This window comes from Patiria miniata, unplaced genomic scaffold, assembly GCF_015706575.1.
Source record: "Patiria miniata isolate m_02_andy unplaced genomic scaffold, ASM1570657v1 HiC_scaffold_3, whole genome shotgun sequence".
NCBI classification, from domain to species: Eukaryota; Metazoa; Echinodermata; class Asteroidea; order Valvatida; family Asterinidae; genus Patiria; species Patiria miniata.
In genome coordinates this window covers 7,818,152-7,842,274 of record NW_024037069.1, presented here as the reverse complement: position 1 = coordinate 7,842,274, position 24,123 = coordinate 7,818,152, and the positions used below count along the sequence as shown (strand labels likewise).

The 24,123-nt window shown below is 38.9% G+C and overlaps 1 protein-coding gene across 1 annotated transcript; it reads left to right on the top strand.

Annotated features, from left to right (window-relative positions):
- The first annotated feature begins 293 nt into the window (after positions 1-293).
- LOC119736406 (plexin-B-like) lies at positions 294-24,123 on the top strand. The gene is made up of 27 exons (XM_038210425.1): positions 294-1,487; positions 3,095-3,301; positions 4,415-4,540; positions 4,962-5,077; positions 6,365-6,497; positions 7,767-7,920; positions 8,247-8,346; positions 8,487-8,604; positions 8,908-9,042; positions 9,826-9,921; positions 10,080-10,188; positions 10,575-10,765; positions 11,157-11,311; positions 11,732-11,846; positions 11,976-12,112; positions 12,670-12,837; positions 13,318-13,408; positions 13,723-13,950; positions 15,277-15,453; positions 16,136-16,340; positions 16,974-17,141; positions 17,433-17,513; positions 17,942-18,123; positions 18,376-18,485; positions 18,731-18,893; positions 19,364-19,500; positions 23,739-24,123. The coding sequence occupies exons 1-27, from the start codon at positions 294-296 to the stop codon at positions 24,052-24,054; spliced, it is 5,112 nt and encodes a 1,703-aa protein (XP_038066353.1). The 3' UTR covers positions 24,055-24,123.

Below are 24,123 nucleotides of genomic sequence, written 5' to 3'. Positions count from 1 at the left end.
CGAACGAGAACTTTTTTCTTGAAATTTCTAGGCTTTGGACAAGGGTCCGAAAGATCCGATCTGGACATTCGTTTCATAACCAGAAATTGACTTTGTGCAAAACCAACAGTTAGAACGTTTGTGAAAAAAAAATCATTTAGAAATAAGGAGAACCATCCTTTATCTGTAAATCTTTTCATTGTATGGATTCCCTTACTGTACAGTTAACCTTGGTAATTTTTATCTATCTCTCTTTTTTTTTACAGCCTGTGGCTATAGACTTTTCTCTATGACCCACTGCATTGTACAAAACGATGCATTTCCATCTCAATCATCCCCGTGAACTAAATATTATGGAGTCTAGTAGGAGACACTCCGCCCTCCTGTGGGCAATTGCTCTGTCTTGGAGCGTCATCTGCATAAATGTTTTTATCACATCAGCTGAGTGGCACGGAGACCTGTCAGACTATGAGTTGGCCAGCTTTGACAATCCTGATATTTTGGATGAAAACGAAAGACGGGCATCAAAGTTCAACCATTTTGCCTTGAGTTACCATGGCGATGTGTATGTTGGAGCTGTCAATTGGTTGTACAGGTTGGACAGTAGATTGGAAGAGATACAGAATGTTTCAACCTGTGATGCCAGCAGGCCAGATAGTGTGATGCCCTGTCACCTTACAAATAACTACAACAAGATACTGGTAGTTGACAGTACTCGGCCAAACAGTTTGATAACATGTGGTGGTGTGTATGATGGTGTTTGTCAGTTACGACAGTTACAGGATATTAGTAACGTGATGATGGAATCTGTTCCCTACGTTGCTGGGTTTGAAGACGCATCTACTGTTAGTCTGGTAGCTCCAGGAACAAATGGGCAAGAAATGCTTTATGTGGCTGTTACTTATACTGGTGAAAATGTTAATAATCATGGGGATTTCCCTACAATAAATCGAAGAAACCTTGAAACCATTCGCTATCATCAGAATTCTCTGTTATCAGCGCGGCGTGAAGGTTCCATCTTTTTTAATGGCCCTGCTAAGCGTACGATCTTTTCTTTTAAGTATGTTGCAGCATTTACCCACAGTGGCTTCACATACTTTGTTGCATCCCAGAAGGAGGATTTGAATTCTGCCCAATTTGTTACTAAGATGAGCAGAGTATGTCAAGGCGGTCCAGACCTTGACGCCTACACAGAAATTACTTTACAGTGCAGTGGATCAGATGACAGTGTGTACAGCTTGGTGCAAGCAGCTCACTTTGGACCAGCAGGACCTGATCTAGCGGCATCATTGGGTCTCCATGCAGACGAGCAGGTGCTGTATGCTGTGTTTGCCAAGAACCAAGGAGCTACGGGTACCAGTGATGTACCCAGGGATCACTCAGCATTGTGTGTGTACAGGATGACGGATATCTTGGATGCCTTCAGAGAAGCAGTGCGGGGATGTATTCAGGTTGGAAATACCTACTCTGTTGACTATTTGGAGAGTTCTTTTTGTAGTAGTTTCGGGGTGAGTATAGAAGCGTATTTAGAATGATGTTGCCATTTCTCTAATGAGATTCAAAGATGAATTCCCCGTGCTGTTTTCGTGTTACACCTCGATTTTTTTTTTAATTTCTATTTGCCCAGCAATATAAAATTTATTCACTTTTAAATGAGACAATTTACTCAAAAATCCATTATTATTGAATTATATCTTTACAAATTTCGAATTATTGGCTGCCAGACAACAATTCCGTCTCTCGCAGAGCGGGTTATTTGTGCATAAAAATGAAATGAAAAAATATAAAAACTAAACAAATCCAGTTCTTGAAGAGCAAAATGTATGCATCTGTAAATTGCACGTCTTCGAATAAAAAGGCGGATTACCTGTCCTTTTGTGGCGTAAGTCCAACCCGACTTACACCAACCCAACCCAAATACACACGTTGCCTAACCTAAAATGCATAAAATGAAATGAAAAAAATATTCAAACTAAACAAAATCCACTTTTTGAAGAGCAAAAGGTATGCATCTGTAAATTGCACGCTTGCGAATCAAAAGGTGCGTTACGGTAACGCACCTTTTACCTGTACTTTACCCAACTCAACCCTAATGCACAGGTTGCCTTACCTAAAATGAAATGTGTCATCTTAGTCATCGTAAAACAAGCACAATAGCCTACGTGCAAAATATGCGGCTATTTCACAACAACGAGCGGGAATATATTGCATAGCGAATAGGAGAAAATGCAAAATGATGGTAAAAAGGATAAAATGTTACATTTTGACAATATATCGACGCCTCCATCTTTCCAGATGGGGACCAGGTCCAGTGTGTGCTTCTTTGCCATTGCTTTTCTGTTCTTGATGTCTGTTAGTCTGTAGGCCCTTAATATGCCCCCCCCCCCCTAAATGCATAGCAAACCTGTCGTGTAAAGTCAAGCCCTCTGTCCCGCTTCTCCATTTCATTTCAAGGCTGATAGGTTCAAATTGTTTCTTTCTGCAATAATGGTGCAAACTATAGGTAATTGAACCATAGATGATGGTAAAAACAAGGCAACTTTCTTTGTAGTCCCCTGGCTGATGCATCATTGTGGTTGCATAAACACGCTAAAGCACTTATTCTTTTTTTTCTGATATAGGATTGGTAATGCGTGAATTTGGGTATAAAAATTTGTTAAAATAACATAGAAATCAAAAGTTATATTTTTAATTGAGCTTATTTTATTAACAACCGTAATTTCATCAGCACGAATGTTGCTTTATTGTTTACTTAAAAGATAAAATATATATTCTTTATGTGTGGCCTTATATTGCGTTTTTATTTGACATCTTATTCATTTTACTCCTAATTGATAGCTATTAATTTGTTGTTCCGATTCATTTTTTTTGTATGAAGTAATTCAAATGTTTTGTTTAATTTGTACTTTATTGTATATCATCCACAATTCAGCCTTTGGGCTGCGACGAATCGATAATAAAACCCTTAAATTGAATTAGATTGAAATTCTCGTTTCATCAACGACTCTCCTTGAACTTCCTGGATTCATGTGTCTAATTTGATAATTGCCACTGCCGAACCACGATATTGCTTTAACTGTTTTAATCATGTTTCTTCTTTCTATTTTCGTTATAGATTGACATTCTGGATCGCTATTTCTGCATACCCGTGACCCCTGATATTCAGCGACATCCATTATTCAAGTACGCCAAGGGCATAGACCCCGTTCCATCCACGGCAATTCTAGAGCTGCCTGGTACTCTCATGTCATCAATCATAACCACTATAGAAGCCAACCACACCATCGCTTTAATCGGAACATCGAGAGGAGATCTACTCAAGGTAAGTTATCCCTAATCGATTTAAATGTGTGGCTGAAGTCGTCGTAGAGCCTAAATTGGAATGTGTAGCAAAATTTTTATTTCAAACCATTTCGTTCACACCCCTGACACTCGAGGTTACTATCACGACGCATTGATTTTTAAAAAATGAGAAACAATTAGCTAGTTTTGGTTTTTCTTAATAAATTGGCTTGCATGAACAAACACTCAAGGCAAGCAGTGCATGCCGGGTTGACCATGTCCATGTCAAAACTTCTTAACTCTCTATGTACAATGTCGGTGTAAACAGATTGTTTAAGTCCTATGTCTTTCTGGTCATTTATTCACCAAATAAGTAATTTTGAATTGCAGCATGACTTGCGGGGTTAAGGAGTCCTTTCATAATTCTTAAATATAACTTTTACTATATATTAATACATTAAAGTTATCACACTTTTGCTTTAGCTTTTTTAATACATAGATTACATCCATAATTTAATCTGATTTATAAGATTCTTGACCTTTGTTAATCATCAAGTGTCTTTTGTTTACTTTTATCTCGATAGTTAGAAAATATCAGATGACAATTTTATCTGGTTAAAGACCTGTTGACGTTATGCTTTGTCAACTACCAAAACGTTTTAATTCAAGTAATTATTGTCGTGAGCTTGAATCATAATATTTAAGTTAACCTTTATCTGTCATTTCCTTTGATCTTCTTTTTCCTCGCATACTCATTGCAACTTAATGCATTATAAATTTACACCTTAAGAACTCCTACCCCCGGGTGATGCTGTTTATAGTAGCTTTTGTGAGTGGACGGTGGGGCGGCGGCGGTGAAAATTTGAATCTGCCATGCAAAAAATGGCTGCTGTCTTGTTGCTGGCACAACTATTACTGAAGCTTCACATGTCTCCCTGTACATCTTGGTTTTACAAGCTTTAATGAATTTTCCATTGTACTTATGATTTGCATTTTCATGGTTATGTAACCACGTACTAAATGGGATTCAGCGTTCTGCTTTGCTCACTGTGATTTAAGTGCCATGTGCTCAATTGAATGACCATTCATCCATAAATTTCATTAAGTGTTACTTAGTTTATTTGTGTGTCATAATTATGCATCTTGTCATTAGGTTCATATGGAAAGTAACACTGCCGGCCGACTTTATGAACGCATTAGCCTTGACACCAGTCCAGTTCTGCCAGATGTCAAGGTGGATGATAGAACACGTGTACTATTTCTCTTGACGGAACAAAAGGTAAGCGCATACCTAACCTGCCGAGGAGGAATGCTTTTAACTGAATAATAACTTTCTCTGCTCCATTTAGCGTTCCCCGTGGGCTTCGCATTAGCAGAAAAGTTGACAGATTTGTCGACAGAAAAGTCAAAAGCTAAGCTGACAAGCAAATGTGTTTTTTTTTTTTACAGCAACTAGATTTCCAGTCATTTATGAAAAGCCACAGAAACCATTCGGTGCTTTGAGTATTATTTATAACAACGAAAAGCATAGCAAATTTGGCCAAATGCACACAATAAACATTGTTCCTTTGCTTCGTAAACTAAAAAAAAAAACAGATTAAAGATTTTAAGAAAAAAAAAGTTTCCTGATGATGAAATCAATACTTTTTTCTCAACATTAAAATTGTAAAAAAAAGATATAACATGTTTTACACTTTTAGTTGGTGAAGCTTCGTGTGGAGAACTGTGGCCAATACACTACGTGCGAAACGTGTATTGGGACTGAAGCAGGGAATGATGGAGACCCATATTGTGGATGGTGCACACTGGAACGAAGGTCAGTCACACGGGATGTCTCCAAAGTGTGTGAGTGAGTTGAGGGGTGTAAGAACGGTGGACACCACTCGGACGGGGTGCAACATGTATGGAAACTCATCATTCATGGTGTATCATTGTAATGGTCCTCCTGAAGAATCCCCCTGATGCTGAATCCAAGCCTCCACTACTAAAACAACTACACCAGTAAGAGCCCAGCAGTCTCCTGAAGACGAACAGAGCACACTGTTCGAAACGTCGCCGGAGTCAAAACCACACAGCCCAAAAGACATGGTGTTACCACAAACTTTCCATTCTATATTAATGATGTACCCCAAAAAATGCAACCCTAAAACATTTGCATTAAAAAAAAAAAGGATCAGTGGATGTTTATGCTTTGGGTATCAGATTAAAGCTGAGAGTGTTTTCTTTCAAATACTGAAAAAAATCATGACAATAGCACTTTGGGTTGCTGACAAAATGCTAATTATGTAAAAGAAGTAATTTTTCATAATACTTCAAACAGTGAAACATTTTACTGTGAGCCTACTGTGCAATTATCCTTCATTCGTCTTTAATATTTGGACATAATTATTTATGATGCTGAAAAGGTTTAAAATAGGACTGAGATACTAAAAAGGATGAGATACCTATTCAGGTGGAAAGTACTGAAAGGTATTTCCATCAAATTAATTTGTACTCTTGTCATATTATTTGCCGTGTTGTTTGTGAGGATTTGGACATGCACAAATAGGTACAGTGAAAATCCCTTACTGTGGTAATTTTTCGTGTACAGGATGAAAAAAACCACTTTTACATAATTACTGTTTACTCAGCAACCCAAAGTGCTATTTTCATGATTATTTCGGTATTTAAAAGAAATAGCTGTCAGCTTTAATCTGATACCCAAAACATAAAAACCCACCGACCTTTTCTTTTTAAAGGCAATGATTTTTGGTCACCCTGTATAGGTAAAAAATTAGCTTTTGTGCACTCTGGAAGGGAAGTCATTTATTGGGCGAGCTCCTATAGTTGGTCAGTTTAGTTGTTGATCGTGTCCCTAAAATAACTTCCATTTTATTTACATGACGAATACAGAGTTCGATGAGCTGTGGTTGTCCGAAGTTGCAATTATTTGTATGTGAAACAAATTTCGTTCGATCCATCTAATTCAGTGATGACCTACTGATGTTTCTCAATGAAATCTGGAAAGTGGGTATTTCATGTTTTTCAATTTTGGTTTTTGGTTTTGGTGATTGTCGACTACCAAGCTACCCTGGTCATGATAACATTGCATTCCTCCCTATAGATGTACGAGATATTCAGACTGTTGGTCACCTGATGTATCTACTCGATGGTTGGCCTACAATGCTGCTCAGTGCATTAATATTACCGATGTAGCTCCCTATGATAACCTACCACTTACAGTCACTGAGCAACAGGTGAGAGACAGATCTTCTTAAATTAGATCTTTATTGCATCCGTTATCGTAAAAAAAAAAAACCTGCTTTAGAAATTAAACACTCAGGCCTTCTTCAAAGTGCAGATTTGTTATAGACTTGAATGAATTTAGGCTTTGTACAGTGAACGGTATATTTCATGTCACACCATCTTTATGTTTTGAAATTTGTGACTCTCTAAGAAAATATTTTATCGTGCGTCGGAATGATACAGAATGTCATGCTTCATGTACTATACCTGTCGCTCATTCTCAGTCATTAGTACTCCCTGACCAATGGAGCTAACTTTTGGAGTTCATTTAATATTAACAAAATAGATACTATTATTTAATACAGCGTGTCCCCAAAAAAATGTCCCTCTCATAAACCACAGAATAATTACCAAAATCAAGTTTTATACTCAATTAATTTTTTTAGAAAGCCCACATAGTTTTGTAGTTCCTGTGAAAATTTCAAAGGTCTCGTTTTTTTGGTTTTGAATACACAGGCTCTTATGTAACAGCAGTGCTTTCCGGCCCATTCCAAGTTTGATAAAAAGAAATGCACACTACAGACTACCATACCTTATTCCATGCCTCACTTTTATTTCAACAACTGAGTTCTTGTTTTTGTTATTAAGTAACTGAAGTCAAGTTCATTTACTTTTTTAAATGAAAACTAATCAAAGTTCAGTTCCACTGGTCGTGTTTGCTTTCACAGGGTGTGTTCCACTTATGGTTTGTCCTTCAATGTCCAGCTTGTAAACCTTTATTGTCCTCCTGCACGTCCTTCCATTCTTATTTTAATTTAAAAGTCCTGAACTTGCTCAGCTGAAGCACCTGTTCAGATTTCTTGTTCTTTATTCTCTCAACAAATCTGCTAAAGCTCTTACATAACATTAATGATGAAAGTCTAAACATTTCCTATAAAAATCCTTCTATTGATTTCTGTTAACCCAAACTTGGAAATACAAGAGAGGAGTGAATGCAAAAGCACTACAGTTGATTTAAGACTTTTAAGGCAGTGCAGAAAATGTAGCACTGCAAACTTGGAATGGGCTGAAAAGCACTGCTGTTACATAATAGACTGTGTATTCAAAACCAATGAAGCGAGACCAATGAAATTTTCACAGAAGTTACAAAATTATATGGGCTTTCTAAATCTGAACACTAAATTGAGAATAATAGTTGATTTTGGAATTAATTTAGCAGTCTATCAGAGGGACATTTTTTTGGGACACGCTGTATATCTTTTTCTTTCTTTCACTTTAAGATCACCCTGACTGTGCAGCAGTTACCTGATCTAGGGACCGGCCAGATTTATGAATGTCATTTCGGGTCATTCCAATCTCCAGCTACGAAGAATGGTGAAGTACTAGAGTGTACGTCACGTCCTAGTGATTGGATACCTGCCATTCCACAAGGAGGCAAGTGCAATAAGAGACACCCATATGAAGTTATTTATGGCAAAATATACAGAACAAGCATTCAAAAGTCGACTTATAGTGTCCTTCTTGTCCATTCTAGAATGAAATAATGCTTGTAAATCAATCGCATTATATCAACAGAGGAATGTGATCATATAGGCAGTACAATATGGTACACTGACGTACTTACAGCATGAAAATGATGTCTACATTTGGTACCCACAAAAATCGATTTGAACTCGTAGTAATTTAAAAATACACGCTCATTTTCGAATTGTCTGTTTCAACTCATAAACGAGGTGATTTTGTTCTTATTTATTGCTAAGATGATGCAGTACGCGTAGATTTGGGTGTCGAGTCATCTGAAACTTCAGTTCAATTCATAGACACCGACTTCTACTTCTACGAGTGTTCAACGCACACCTCGTGAGTATTAATCAGTTGTATTTGAACTTCAATTTGTTTTCCTTTAAGTTTTTTTAAGTGCATATTTTCTCCCCTAGTACGTTTGCCTGATGATTGTTTTAATCTTTAAATAATGCAATTTTCTTTGGTTATTTACGTAGCTGTGTATCCTGCGTTGGAAGTCGCTGGGCCTGCGATTGGTGCGTGTTTGAGAACAGATGTACTCATGAAAGCTCCACATGCACACCTGCTAATGAAATCATCATCACTGGAGATAACGTGAGAACAAAAATATAAGAGCTAAGCCAATACAATCTTTTTAAAGAAAAAAAATTATTTTGCTTAAATCTCTTGATTGTAGAATCTTATTCAGTAAACACGTATTTTGCGCATTAGTTATTAAAAATGACACTAATTGTCATGTACTCCTCCCAATAAGCACACGTGGAAGTATCTGAAATTATATTTTTATTTCAGAATTTAGCTAATTTTTAGCAGATGTCTGTGATTCCAATCGAAGCAGCTGTACATTTGGGGGAGGTAATGACATATACTTTGTTGTTTGTTGGCGTTTACGTACAGAATCCAACAGCCTCTGCAGTCAAAGGACCTGAGTTTTGCCCTCAACTGCTGAACCAGACTGCTGAAATTCTGCTTCCTAATAACATTATGAGGAGCATCACTGTCATGACTACAAACCTACCAGACGAAGCTGAGGTTTGTTTATTAATGCCTGAAAATAACACACAAACAAAAACAATGTCAGTTTGTAACTGATGTCCACGATAACCTCCGTCTATCAGAACATTCCCCTGTAACAGTTATAGTAACAGTTATAGTAACATGACATGAGGAGCATCACTTTCATGGCTACAAACCAGACGAAGCTGAGGTTTGTTTATTAACACAACTAACACAAACAACGACAATCCGTAACTGATGTTCACGTTAACCCCTGTCTATCAGAGTATTCCCTTATCAGTGCCTGATAGTGACATTTTCAAGATTTCGCTGAGTCCAGTCATCACCTTGCTTAATTCATCCCCTGTATAGGAGAAAATACAACTTCCCTCTTGGATTACTGTCTGATATAGTTAGCTAACTGGCATGGGTTTAGATATCTGGCCTTCTTTATGACATTGAATTAAATGAAAAGTGAATTGCAAAGTTATCATTTACTGCTTGATAAGAATACTTTTTGGACCTCATGTAAACTTGAGGTCGATTGGTACAATTTGCAAATATTTAACGCATCCTATTATTATAATCATTAACATCGCGTGTGCTTTGATATAGGTTAATATTTAAATAATAAACTGCTCTTGAATTGCCATTTGGTGGCATGCAATATAAACATTGCATCGCATGATCAAGTACAAATGTATTGAACTTTCAAAGAAAGCTGTTTACTTTCAAAGACCTTATACCGAGTCCATGAAAGAAAATACTGCCAAGTAAATCTTAGCTTTTAATACTCTTTCCCTTTCTTTCCATGTGTAGATTTCTAGCTATCAGTGCAGCTTAGATGTTGAGGGATCGCCACAGGCTGTTAATGCAGAACGCAATGGAGATATGATCACATGCCAAGAGAAGGCTGTAGGTTATCCTTAAACTTATAGAGTAGCCTTGGATTGCTAATCTCTTTGATAAGAATGAAAGTTATCACTTATTTTGCACACTGACCGGACACTTGGAATGTTGATGCTTTGAGCTTCAGGTATTAAAAGGTGAGATTGTTTGCTTGCCTTCAACAGTACACCTACCAATCTAATGATGAACCAGAGATGGAAGTGGGACTGTCTGTTTCATGGACTGACACAAGTGGTGTGGCGCACATCCTAGATGACATACATGGATTTGATGGTGAGGAATAAGGACTGATTAAGGAGATTTACGCTGTCGTCAGTCTGAAATGTTTATATATAAAGGCTTTATTTCCGAAACGTGATAAACGTCATTTTCTTACCTTTTAAAATCACACCCACTTCTGGCTGCCAACAGTCGGTATCGAATTTAAGAATAAAACAAAGCGTAAAATGATTTTTAGAAACATTGTTGCATTCTTTTTCATTCTTGGCATAACCGTTCAAACTTTTCCCTTTTTTTGAAATGGATCTATCAAGTTTTTAAAATAAAGACTTCATGTGCTTTTCATTGTTTGTTATCAACAGCTTTGCATTGGAGGTTGTTCTGTAAAATATCGAGTTGAAAGACACGAGCTTATCTAGTATTCTGCTCATATCAAACAGTAACATTGTACAAGTGTGAAGTCCAGAAGCCAGACTGTAGCCGTTGTGTTACATCCCGCCCAGTACTGGAATGTGTTTGGTGTGGTGCCATGCCGAGCGATTCTGGCGTTTGCACACTGAATAAAGTTTGCAGGGAAAATAGGGTGACTTTGGATAACGGATTGAACTGCCCTGATCCAGTTCTGACTGAGGTAGGTAATACAACTCTTCAGTTGAATATTATTATCCATATTTCTCACAAAGTTACCAAAGACTACTGCCTCCAAATTAATGTAGCATATTTGTATTGTATCCATTTGACCTGACCTTGTGACAGAATGAAAAAAGAGGAAATTTTGTCTTGTGCAAGATGAAAAAAACCCCGAATTTTATGGCTGCGTAAGCAAAGGTGTAGGTAGGGCCTATATAAAGTAGGCCTATATGGATGACTGCATATAAGCCACCAAGCTGAACAAGTTGTCTTTCAAGAGCATTTACCAGTGCATCTTTACTAATAATGTGTTGTATTGAAATACATTGTTTCATGTTACATGTACTCTCTTTGGTGTGTTATGTTATTATTGTTTCCAAATCACGCATTAGGTATTTCCCTTGACTGGGCCCATTGAAGGCAACACAGTCATAGATGTGATAGGAACTGATATCGGTCGGAGATCGAGTGATGTTGTGAGGGTGATGGTTGGCAATCAGCCCTGTGATCTGGCTGGATTAAACTCAGACTACCAAACTGGTGCAAGGTATAGGGTTAAATCATACTTCATGTAAGGACATTACCTTGAACTTTTTATTCAAGCTTTGACCAATGTTCAGCTATTCAGTTTTTCAACTTTTTTGTTAACATTTCTTTCAACCTTCCTCATCGAACAATTTCATCCATAAATTGTCCTCTGTGAGTTACAATAGCCTTCCCCCCAGTATTTATAGGCAATGTCGGTATGCCTTGCTTAAAAAATGTTTGAATTTCTAATCATTTTTTTTCCCACAGAATTCTCAATTCACAATCTAGTCAACATCGGAATGTGTGCCATGTTGTTGAACATTGTAAAATCTTAAAAGTATACATTTTGTGCATGTAATCATTTTCCAGAGTCGATGAGGTTAAGGTTTTTTTCTCAACCTCCATTTATTTATATGTCACATATCATTTTATGTTTCAGTGTCAGCTGCAGAACGAGAGCAGAGAGTAAAGGAGCCGAGTTGGTTACTTTGACAGTCACGGGTGCAGATGGTACAATGCAACACAGCTCAGGAACAGTCAACTTCAACTTCACAGTAAGTCACGTCCCGCATCCGTGTTCCTTACATCAAGTTAACCCCTGAGGGATCTGCCTGACATTGGGATAAGTTTATGTCTGCTGTTATCTGTTATATACTGTTTGATACAATGTTTTTCGTTACCAGGACCCACGGATTACAGTATTTCAACCCAGCCTCGGCCCAGAAGCCGGTGGGACGGTAGTAAGTGTGAATGGTTCGGCTCTCAACACGGGACGCGATATTGAAGCGTTCATCGGCGACACCTCGTGCCCGATAAAAGGGTATGGTGTCTCTTTCCTTATACATCATTATTCATATTGTTGCGTATACAGCAAATATAAGTATTGTCTAATTTTTCCTCTGCATTAACTCGGGAATAACATCATTTGTAGCATTGGTTGGAAACAATACCATTATTAAGTGGAATAATGATTAATTCAGGAAAAAAGAGGTATCTCGTCAACATTGCTTTTATCAGTGGCTTCAAATAATCAGTTCCTTAAGTTATCATAATTCATTTCCCCCTAGTTCACGACACTGTATAAGTATTTTGTTGTTGTGAATTAAAACAAATGTAATATTTCAATTAATTTATGTAAAAGTAGTATGTTTTTTTCCCCATGATTTTATTTAAAAATAGACTTTATACTTTCCTGAAGAATTACTGCAAAACCGTCCAATTTTCATTTACCTTGAAGGATTCTATACAGTGACAAGGACCATTATTCACATAAAAGAGTTTCACTGTTACATTTCCTCAGAAAGGAATTAACACTAGATTTTAGTAAACATGGCCTCTGTCTTTTGGCCTCTGCTCCTTCTTTCCCAAATTATTCAGCCAACCAGTTCAATCCATGCTAGAATGTACAACCACTGCTGACCAACGTGGATATAAAGGTGTTGTGAAACTTTCCTTTGATGGGGCCATGAGAACCTCATCAGATATGTACACGTACACTGAGAATCCCACCATTACTGAGGTGTCTCCTCTGAAAAGCATCGTTTCGTGAGTCTGCATGATTTTTTGTCTTCATCTGTTTTACCATGATGGGCTTTTTTGTATAGCTTTTTTGGTATATACTTCAATTTGTATCGACCACATTATTTTTACCTAATTTGTATTACAGACTGTACATAAACAACAAAATAAGGGTGAAAAAGGGACTTTTGGTCCTGGTATTAGTGAAATGTTATGTTTCTATTGTGAGATACGTTGTCAAGTAGCAAGCTTGCAGCCAAGTTTATGCATGGCTGTTTAAGAAGCAAAGTAACACAACTCTTTTTTATTTCTGAAGACTACTGTTAACTGAGTGAACAGTGAAATGTTATGGCTGATTCATAACTTCAAAATGTCATTTGCTGAGAATGTCTGAAAGTGAACATGTGCTTGCAATTCTACATTGTTTAAATTGCTGTTACACCAGCCAATATCGTTCAGTGTATAGAATATATTTTCAGTATTTGCTATCGGTATTTTAATTGTCAGGGGTGGTCGAATGTTGACGGTTACTGGCACTTTTCTAAACACAAGTAGAAACCGTCAAATCGTTGTCACTAATGCAAATGAGGTGAGAAATGTGTTATTCTTTTATTTGTATAAATGCTTTTATATCTGTCCTATCCTTGCTCAACCTCCCTTATTATATCTACTTGCACAACTCTTCCGGCATATATAATTAGGAAACATTTAAAACTTCTATTTTGCTAAGTTACTGCAAACGACCACTTTAAATGTGAACATTGCAATAAGGGTACTATGTAAAGAATGACAGCCATTACATCATTAAACACATTTCTGTTTTGTAGTAGAAACAAAGAGGGGTGCCATTGTCAACCAGCGCGAATGCTGACTGGAATTATCAACTGACTGATGTGGTTCTTTATTTCGCAGGAATGTCAAGGTGAATCTGCAACAGAGATGCGGTGCCCGTCTCCGAACATAACAGACCTCGACATAAGCAATGACAACTTGACCTTTGGCTTCATCATGGATGGGGTCACTCAACTGTTGACATGGTCTGAGGATAACGGTGTCGACTTGGAGTACTTTGAGGATCCAATGTATAACACATTTGAAGGTGGTATGAAGGAAAAAGAAGGAGAAACCTTGACAATCACGGTTGGTATACGCGTGTCTTATTCTATGCGCCTATCCTTTCATTGTTTTTTCTGTCTGTACAAAGATATGGGGCCTGTCGGTAAACGTGCACGAAGCACACTTATACAGTGCTTTGTAAAGTGAAACGGGGCCCGCCCGATAGTCCGAAGTTCCGATAGTCCGAAGGTTCTTTAGTCCGAAGGTTCGATAGTGCGAATGCACAAAATGTCCATAAGAGGGGGTTTGTTAGTCCGAAAATGAAATAAGGTTCGTTAATCCGAACATTTGATGCAATAGTCCGAAGGTTCATTAATCCGAAGGTTCATTTGTCCGAAGGTTCATTTATCAGAAGGTTCGATAGTCCGAATTTAGAATAAGGTTAATCAGTCCGAAGGTTCAATAGTCCGAAACGAAAATAAGGTTAATCAGTCCGAAGGTTCAATAGTCCGAAACGAAAATAAGGTTCAATAGTCCGAAGCTTCATTATTCCGAATTGACAATAAGGTTCGATAGTCCGAAAAGACTATAAGGTCCGATAGTCCGAATCGACAAAAAGGTCCGATAGTCCGAATCGACAATAAGGTCCGATAGTCCGAATCAACAGTAAGGTCCGATAGTCCGAAGTGTCATACTGACGAACCGTGTTGCCCATTCGGACTATCGATCCTTATTCTCATTTCGGACTATCGAACCTTATTGTCAATTCGGACTATCGAACCCTATCGTCTATTCGGACTATCGAACCTTCGGATTAATTAACCTTATTCTATTTTCGGACTAATGGGCCCTTCGGACTATCGAACCTTCGGATTATCGAACCTTCGGACTATTGAGCCTTCGGACCAACGAACCTTCGGACTAATGACCCTTCGGACTAAAGAACCGTCGGACTATCGAACCTTCGGACTATCGGGCTGTAACCAAGTGAAACACCTCTCATATGTGACTCAAGATAAATTTAAGTTGATATCTCTTCCTCCTGAATCAAGTGGATCTTCCCAAAATACAGTAGGCCTATCTTGGTAACTCTTGCCGAGTTACAAAACTTCATATCGAACTCAGATCAGTCATTGCAAAAGCAAATGTAAATGTGATGTGAAATAAAAGTTAAGGTTTTTTTTTTTTTACCTCAGTCCTCACACGGTGTGTAGGAGTACATGTACATGAAAAACGAAACTCTTACGTGTGCTACAGCCATATGACCTTCGTATTTAGAAATAAATAAAAGTGTTGAGCATTAATTGTCACAACCGAAAAGACTAAACTCTTCCGAAATATACCAGTGCAGATACCAATCAATTTTCTTTAAAACAATTTAACTTAAATTACCTGTGGATGCTTTGACAGGGCGAGCGGATTGACAGCGCCATCACAGAGGGAGAAATCATCGTGACGATCGGCGTAGAGAGCTGTCCCGTTAGCCTGATTACTGAGACATTACTCGTATGTGAATTGCCGGAGGAAGCACCGGCAGCCGGTGACTTCTTGGGAGAAGATACCGCGGCAGGTCTGCCTGTGGTATGGGTAAGTAAGGGGCAATTGTTCTTTTCTTTCGAGATTTTGCCTTCTTGTGCGGCCCCAAGGGGGAGGTTTATCTCCTTACCCTCCCCGTATAGATCCGCCACTGTACGCCCTTACAAACTTGCGGGTAATTTTTCATTGTGCTAATTTGATATTATATCCTTGAAACATCCAAAAGAAATGAAGTTTTTCTGGACCTGTTCAAATAAATGTTAAGTATAACTTTGTAAATGTGATGTTCTTTCTCAGTTTTTTTGTTCAATTGTTTCGACATTATGAAAAGTAAACCAATTAACAAATTTTAATCATTATTTCTTCGGTCAAAGAATTTCATAATATTCGGTCATTACACTCCCGAAATCTGAAGAGAAGACCCCTCTGGCTGTAAAATGACCCAAAAAACCGGCTCATCTAGGATTGAATATTATTAAGCTAGGTTTAAACATTGTTCCTCAGATTGATTGAACATCTGTTAAACTCAATCCGAAAGGTTAAAAAACACCCAACATTCGGCCATTTCTCCCAAAAACGTAATTACACTACTTTGTCATTGCTGATTGTTTCTTCAAAAGTGATTATTATACCGTCGACATTAACAAATTGGTTAAGTCTATGTCAGTTATGTTGAATCGTTTATTCAAGTCTATGTTGAATCGTTTATTATTTCATTTGTGTTATTCCATAGGTTCGCCACAATAACTTAAAATTTAGGTTGGGCTATTTGGTCTATCCCAGTACGGTGCCACTTGTCGCTATACTTGTACCGAGTTTGGTCATTCCACTCTCCATGGCGATACTGCTCGCTGCTACCTTCGTGTATTGCAAACAATTGCAAAGGAAGCGCACCCACGACCGAAGACTATTGGGCAGGATAGTGGCGATTCATCTCGGTAAGTGCTGGTGGCAAGAGATGACTTCATTTTACTCGAATATTTCATTCCTGAGTGCTAGAAACAGGTGCACAAAACTGTATCATCTCAGTCTATATGAGTATGCTCTTGTAATTTAAAATCACTTGATCGCAAGACGGCGAAATGGTAAACAACACGAAACCCTTTCAAATTTCAAAGCCAATTATCCTTCATCACTTGTGTCTACGCGGCTACTTATCAATTCCTAATTTTCAAACATAATTATGATAGTTTAGAAGAAAAAAAACAGTACGTAGCTGCACATCTCCGTATTAAATTATGTTCTACTTCTAAAAAAACTCTCAAGATGGCTGCTAACGGGCAGCCGGTTTTGATGGTAAAATACACGGCAAAAGAATTCAAATGGCGTGCTCCTCATTTGACTGTAAATTGTCAAGTTGTACACAGGATGAAACAAATTTCTCTACAAAACAAAAATAAATATAGAACTCTTTTGTCAAGATTGTGTTTACCATTTTAGACAACTTGTGAATCTTGTGTAGCATGCAAAAGTTGTTTTGTCTGTTGATTTGTAAGCCTGAACGTGCTCGTAAACTTACCAATATATTACGTTATTTACTGTTAATGCGACATTGTATCTCTTTTCCTCAGAAATTGACTCCCACGTCAAAAGACGCAGGTGGTATAGATCCCAGAAACAGTCGGAATCTGCTCAGCCAAAACAAAAGCGCATTGTCCTGAACAACAAGGTCAGCTTCGTTCCCGACGACATTCATATCGACTTCAGCCAACTGGAATTGGGGGAAACTCTCGGACAAGGTAGTGACTTTGTACGAGGAAACAATGAACATTTCATGAGTTCAACGTGTAAGCTGTTATTTTACCTGAGAAGGAGAGGCCTACATAAAGGGGCTGTGTGTGCAAACCGTTATTGGCGTGATTGAAACACATTTTCACGTTTCGACCTTTAGTAAATTATTTAGACTCGGCCAGTCGCTGGGTCTATTAGTAAGTCGGTACGTCGGTTGGTCTGCCAGCTGGCTGGTTCTTCAGTACCAGCAAAAGATAATCAGTACAGATGAGTATAATACATTTGACCAAATTTTACAGGTGCATTTGGGCGTGTACTGAAAGCTGTTCTACACGATACGTCCGGGGAAGATCAAATTGTGGCCGTAAAGACAGTGCAAGGTTGGTGATGAGAATGTCGGCCATTTGTGAGAGATGTTTTCTATGACAGTATCATGGATTCAAAACCAAGCATTGAAAAGTTGTTCCTCGGTTAAAAAAAGGCCCATTTCAGAATGGTATGCATTTTGGTCTTGATTATACTTGTTGTTGATTAGAGTTACAGAAGAGGTGTTGGATGACCTTATACCGAGAAAGAGGAACGAAAAAACATTAATCAATGTGCGTCTTGAGCCGAAAGAGTCTTTTCATTCAGAATTGCGAATTGTTGGTTGTAAAATGTTCTTGAACTGAATTGAATGTGTCTCTGGGTTATTGCATTTCTCTGGTGATGAAAATAAGTTGAAATACAAGTTCCTGTTTTTAGCTTGGCCAAATGTAAGTTGGGCGTGCCAGTTATCACATAATATACCTTATTTTTGCATGTATAGACACCTCGGACCCGAAAAATGTGGTGAAGTTCCTGGAGGAAGGCCTGATCATGAAAACCTTCGACCATGTCAACGTGCTGGGGCTTCTGGGGTTGACCTTTGACGCGGACAAAAACCCCTTAGTGGTGATACCCTTCATGGCCAACGGTGACCTCAAGACATATCTGGTCAAGAAGAAACAGGTATGTAGTCAAGAGCGATCAATGTCGATAATAAAATAGAGGAAGGTTTGATAAAAGAATTGGTAATGAGTGGCATGAGTTTGGAACTGACTTAATGGTGATTTTGGTAGATGTTGTTACGTTTGATAATTAATAGTTCACTCACGAGATTTATTAAACAAAATGCTGTCCCGTTTCGTAAACAGTATGTCATGTGCTTTGTTCTGAGTGTGCTATTTATTTATTCATTGGAGGTTTTTACTTTCAATTTAGACCTTGGCGACATCTCTGCTGATGAAGTTTGCCTCACATGCCGCACTCGGTATGAGTTACTTGGCTCAGCACAAGTTTGTCCACAGAGATCTTGCGGCCAGAAATTGCATGTAAGTGTATCCTCTCTTCTATATCATCCGGGGCATTTACACATGTCTTTATATGTGTGTTTGAGTAAAAGCAAAATGAATGTTACGAGAAATCGGTCAGCTGTTTCATCGAAAATAATTTTAATGCACCAGAGATACCAAGGGACATGCATTCGTTGAATTAACTCCAGAGTTCGAATTAATGATATTGCAATTCTTAAATGATGTGACCCCAAAGTAAGATCAACTTTTAACAAACTCTTTAGGGTGAACAGTGATCTTCTGGTGAAGATAGCGGATTTTGGACTATCCCGTGACATGCACGAATCGGATTACTACACAAGCGGCGATGCCCAGGCTAAGCTGCCTATCAAATGGATGGCTCCCGAGTCCATGGAACGTCGAGTGTACAACGCCAGGACTGACGTGGTACGCAATTAAATCCATCTTTGATTGGAATGTTAGATGATGTTTAGATAAAGATCTTAACGGAAAAGAAAGCAAAACACATCTCTTTGCGTTCTGTGGAACTATCCTTCGAAGAGAAACTACATGAACTTCGATGTCCGGTCATGAAACGTCAGTGTATTGATAATTTACATCGGGTATGTTTTCAAGGCGCCTGACCCTCATTAGCTGGAGTATTTCGTCTTAAGACGCCCACCTCGAACTGATTTCTAAGTTAACTTAGTAATAAACGTTTTTATTTCAATTTGACACAAGATCTCATTAAACAGTTCAATAAAGACTCAAATACAATGTAGTTTGGTCAATCTTCGTTAATCTTGGCTACCCTTTCCAGCTTGCTCATGTCAACTGTTCGGTAGCTCAATTGAACAGGCATCATTAGAATGGTCTGTTACATTGAAAAAATATTTGTCTTCTTTGGTTTTCTACAGTGGTCATACGGTGTGCTCCTGTGGGAGATTTTCAGTAAGGGTGCAAAACCGTATCCAGGAATTCCCAACCAAGATGTGTATGATTTCTTGAAGAGAGGTCAACGAATGGATGCTCCCAAGAACTGCCCGCCAGAAATGTATGTTCAAACAGCGGTTACCATTACTTTAAATAATAACACATATACTGCAGTTTTAACTTCTGTAAAAGTATGCATGATTCTTTTTATATATTTTACTCAAATTTTTCTGAAGGTGAAGGGATCTTAATGCATCTTTTGTACTCTCAAAGGTTTTACACAATAGTGGACCAGCCAAAACGGCATATTATACTTTAGACGGCATTTTGGGGTAATAGCGGGCAACCATGTTAGATCAATCAGTCATAGGATGGGGAAGAAAATGTAGGTGGATGCCACCCTGGATTTTGACCCCAAAGGTCATTTAGAGGGTCAAAGGTCAAATATGGTAAAAAGTGTATTTCTTTTGTATTTTGGAAGATTTTGGAACTTACTAGCGTAAGTATTGTGCAGAAAATATCTTTATCCTACAGTTAGGCATACCAGGCAGGTGTAATTAACAGGTTAAATTAAATATTTCATCTCCATATATAACATTGTAAGAAAAAAGGGTACTATTTTCACCTAACATATATAGAAATATACACACACAATATATATATATACATATATACATGTATGTACTTGTTTTCTTAAATTATACCTTGCACTTCGGTTATTACTGTGATGATTCACTGTACAGATATTACAATATATGATATATTATAATATATTACGTAAGACTTGAAGAAATAGGGAATATATCTCACGTGATTGTGTACATATACAGTTTTATTATTGTATTGGTTCATCGTCTTGGCCAGCTGGGTTGCAGCAGTTACATTTAGTGGCATCACACCAACAGGCAAGAGTGCACCTCAGATTCCTTCGGAAGCATGTGCATCGGGCTGCTGTGAACTTCGATTTATTTGGCACCACAAGTAACAAGCTCTAGACAGGCATCTGGGATAGGAGGTAACCGTGTCCAAACTGCTTTAAGGCAGCCTGACTCCATCTTCCAAGCTTAAAGTATCAATAGGAGAAGATATATCGATGTGTTCCTGGTCTTCCTGGAACCAGATCGTTGCCTGGTATTTTGCACGCACAGTGTGGAGTTCCAGGGCATCTCTTGTTGGCAGCAGTGCCTCAAAGCTCTTCTTAGCCTTCCCAAAAACTTGCAACCTGGCACGGTTAACAGCTCAGGAGTGCCATAAAGGTAACATGCAAATTGTTCGATAGGCGCAAGGTCTCCATCACGACCAATTCTCTTGACAAGTTGTGGTTGGTTCTAGAAGGTTTCCAGCACGACTTTTCCCTATGGCCAGTAAATTTAAGGAGGAGGTTGTATATCACAGCCTGTCAGTGCATGAAAGCTAAGCACATTATCCCTCACAGGTTGTGTAAGTCTCTGAGATATGGCATTAATTGGGTAGCATTTCCTCTTCTGAGCAGTCCCAGCGACCATCCATACTTCAGCTTGGGTTGAAAGGAAGTGAATCAGAAGTACAAGTAACATGACATCTGTGTCTCTGCAGACAACCAGCAGTCTCTGATATCCTTCTTTGACAGCCTCACATACATGGAGTATTATTCTGGTGTAGGCTTCTTCATGGTTTCCTCGAAGCTCGTCCTCTCTTCTTGTTAACCTTGTTTCTGTTATCAGAGAACCCGCCTCCTGTTACCAGCTCGTACCTGCATGTATGGTAAATCTTTTCCTTTTTTCCATGATGGCCTTAGACAGAAACTTAGCAAGATTGGCCTTGTTTTCATCTAATGCAATGAATTGCCTCCAAACATGTAGAAGTGGCACATGGCGTCCATCAATGAGCTTCCGAATTGGCTTTTTCTCGCCTAGTCGCTTTGAACAGGTTTTTACCTTTATCAAGCTTTCCCCAATGTACCGATCAAACACCACATCAACTCTCATTGTGTGCAGTCCAAAGTGATTTGCCACACTTTGTACAAACACATCAGCATAGTCGCCAAAGTCTGACATCCTTGAGGCTTTCCAAGAGCTTGGACGTCTTCTTGTCAGAATGAGGAACTTCTGGAGTGTGTTAAGTCCAGACATCAAGATGCTGATCAGCTCTGCCTTTGGTGTCGAGTTCATTTCACCTCCAGCCTTTGCCAAAGACACAGGAATTGGGGATATTTCATGCTTCAGTATGACCAGCATTTCTTATGGCCGACCTGCAGTAACGGCATTGAGCCGTCTCTGGAGTAACTTTCTGTCAGCTTTGATAGTTTTCTGTAGATTATGCTCGGTTGAAAGGCTTGCTTTGTATAGGTCAGCAAAGCTTTTTGAGTGATCTTTTCTAATCACGTCTTACACCCCAAAGTTGCCTCAATCAGGCAGCCATCTGACAATGGTGAGAAGGTGCAGCTATCCTCGATCTTGAGCTGTGAGTAGATCGCTCCTTGTGTCACTTGGTGCAGTGTCTCTTGTTGTCAATGATACCAGAGGGATGTCTTTTCCATTGGGGTCGTCTCCCTCTTCTTCAGTCAAGGACGGAGGTGTGTATTTGAAACACATCAAATCCGATTTTGTGACAAGCTTCTTCACATCGTCCACATCACGCTTTCTCTGGGAGTGAAGACTATACGGACGAAGGTGATTTCTTTCTTATCATCTTCCAGGTTGAACTTAATTATGTTTAAATTACGATCTTTTGCTTAAAAAAATTGGTTTAAGTGTTCAGAATTGCCTCAGATCACACCACGGAGCGTCTAGAATCCAAAATCTCATGTCCTGTGTGATGCGTGATCGTTAGTTCTGACCATGTGATGCAAAACCTGTTTCTGGCTTGATCATTCCGTGTAATGCCAATTTTGTGCATCTTGCAAGTTTTGTTTATCCACTCAGTTGCTTGATCCGCGGGAACCTGGTTGAAGCGCCTGTGGGATCTCTTCACAACAAAATTACAATCGATGTACTCAGCATAAACATCTGGTGCTGTCTCCTCAAGGAGTTTCATGACTGCGAGATAGACAGGTCCCCATCTTACATAGTTTGTGTAGTCGTATATGGTGAGCCATGGCAGCATTGCTGCAAAGGCTTCAAGATTAAGAGTACGGTTACCATCTTTCTCTACCCTGATGAAGTCAAGCAGGATCTCCACCGTTCCCATGTATGTTGACCACAAGGTGAAGTTTGCATTGTTAGACTGCTTCTTGTCAAACTCTTTGATGAGCCTTGAACACTCTTACTGTTCAGAAAATTTGACAGCCGTTCCACTGCATTACACAGTTCCTCTGCTTTGCTGCCATCATTCTTTGTGAACAACTTAGCCACATTTCAAGTTAGTTTTTTCACTTCTACATCATGTTCTGGACCATTCTCAACCAGCCAGGACTCAAATGTTTCCCATTTGATGTGCCACAGAGCTTCATACACAAGTTGGTGCCCTCTCACAGCACGGTAGTAGGCTTTGTCATCAAGCATAGACTCTCTGTCGTGCTGGCTGCATACACACCTGCTTTAGTCCAGAGATCATCAAGGCCAGCATTTTCCATGTGTTGACCAATGGCTTTCAAGAAGTTGAAGTAGACATGGAGTCTCCCCAGAGAAAAAAAATACTTTCTCGAACTTGGGATTCGCCCATACGAGTTCCTTGCCCCTGCTACACAGTGGCTGGTCAGCTGTAGTGAAGGTATGCTGCTGGCCCATATGATTTGAAATGTCCATAAAGGACCCAACGTAGATATACACATTTGGAGAAAATCACACTTTTGTGTTTCCTAATGCCATATAGTTGCGTGTTAAAATGAAAGTTTATTGATGTATTTAACAAGCTAGGGATATGCACATGATAATGAAGATAGTTTTAGTGGATAGATCTATCAGTTTAGATAAAAATTGCTACATAATTAAAAAATGTGAAATTTGACCTCATTTGACCTCACTTGACCTTGAAAATGACCTTGAAATCCAAAATTGACGATGGCATCCACCCACATCTTATTTGTAATGGTTCAAAGAATTGATCTAGCATGGATGCCAGCTATTACCCAAAAATGCCGTGAATTTTTTTTCTAGAGGACTTTTCCTTGTTTGGCTGGCACACTATAATTGAAAGTAGGTATAATACTCTCTAGTTGTGAGAAACAGTGAAGATTGTTTTGTTTAGGGTTTCAGATAAAAAAAGGGAAACTCAATTCTCGAACATTTTTCTCCAAAATGTAGGGTTAATGTGCTCGAGTAATCAGTAATAATGGAAAGTGTATTGTCGGGGGTTTCAAGTAAAAGTGCAGACACAATTTGATATACGATCAAGCATGCAGCATCTAGTGATTCTTGTTACATTTGCTGACTGATACAGCTACGGCATAATGGTACGTTGCTGGCAGGACAACCCCAAATCACGTTGCACCTTCGTCCAAGTTGCCAACGAGCTGGAAGAACTGTTGGAGGGAGACCGTGACTACGTAGCAGCTCCTAGTGCGGGTGTGGTTGGTAAGCGACCCAACAAACATCGCGAAGAACTTGGTGTCACAGACGACAGCTATCTGGTCCCGATGCAGCAGGAGACTGCCTTTGGTGCTGACGGCCCGTGTAGTGACGGAGAAACCAGCGGGAGCCATTCAACCGCCGCCCATGATCCCTTGGATTATGTCAATAAAATTGTCATTAGATAAAGTGTCCTGCAAATTCCCAGATAAGAAATATCCGAAAAGAAAATGGTTTGAAGAAAAAGTCTGTTTCAA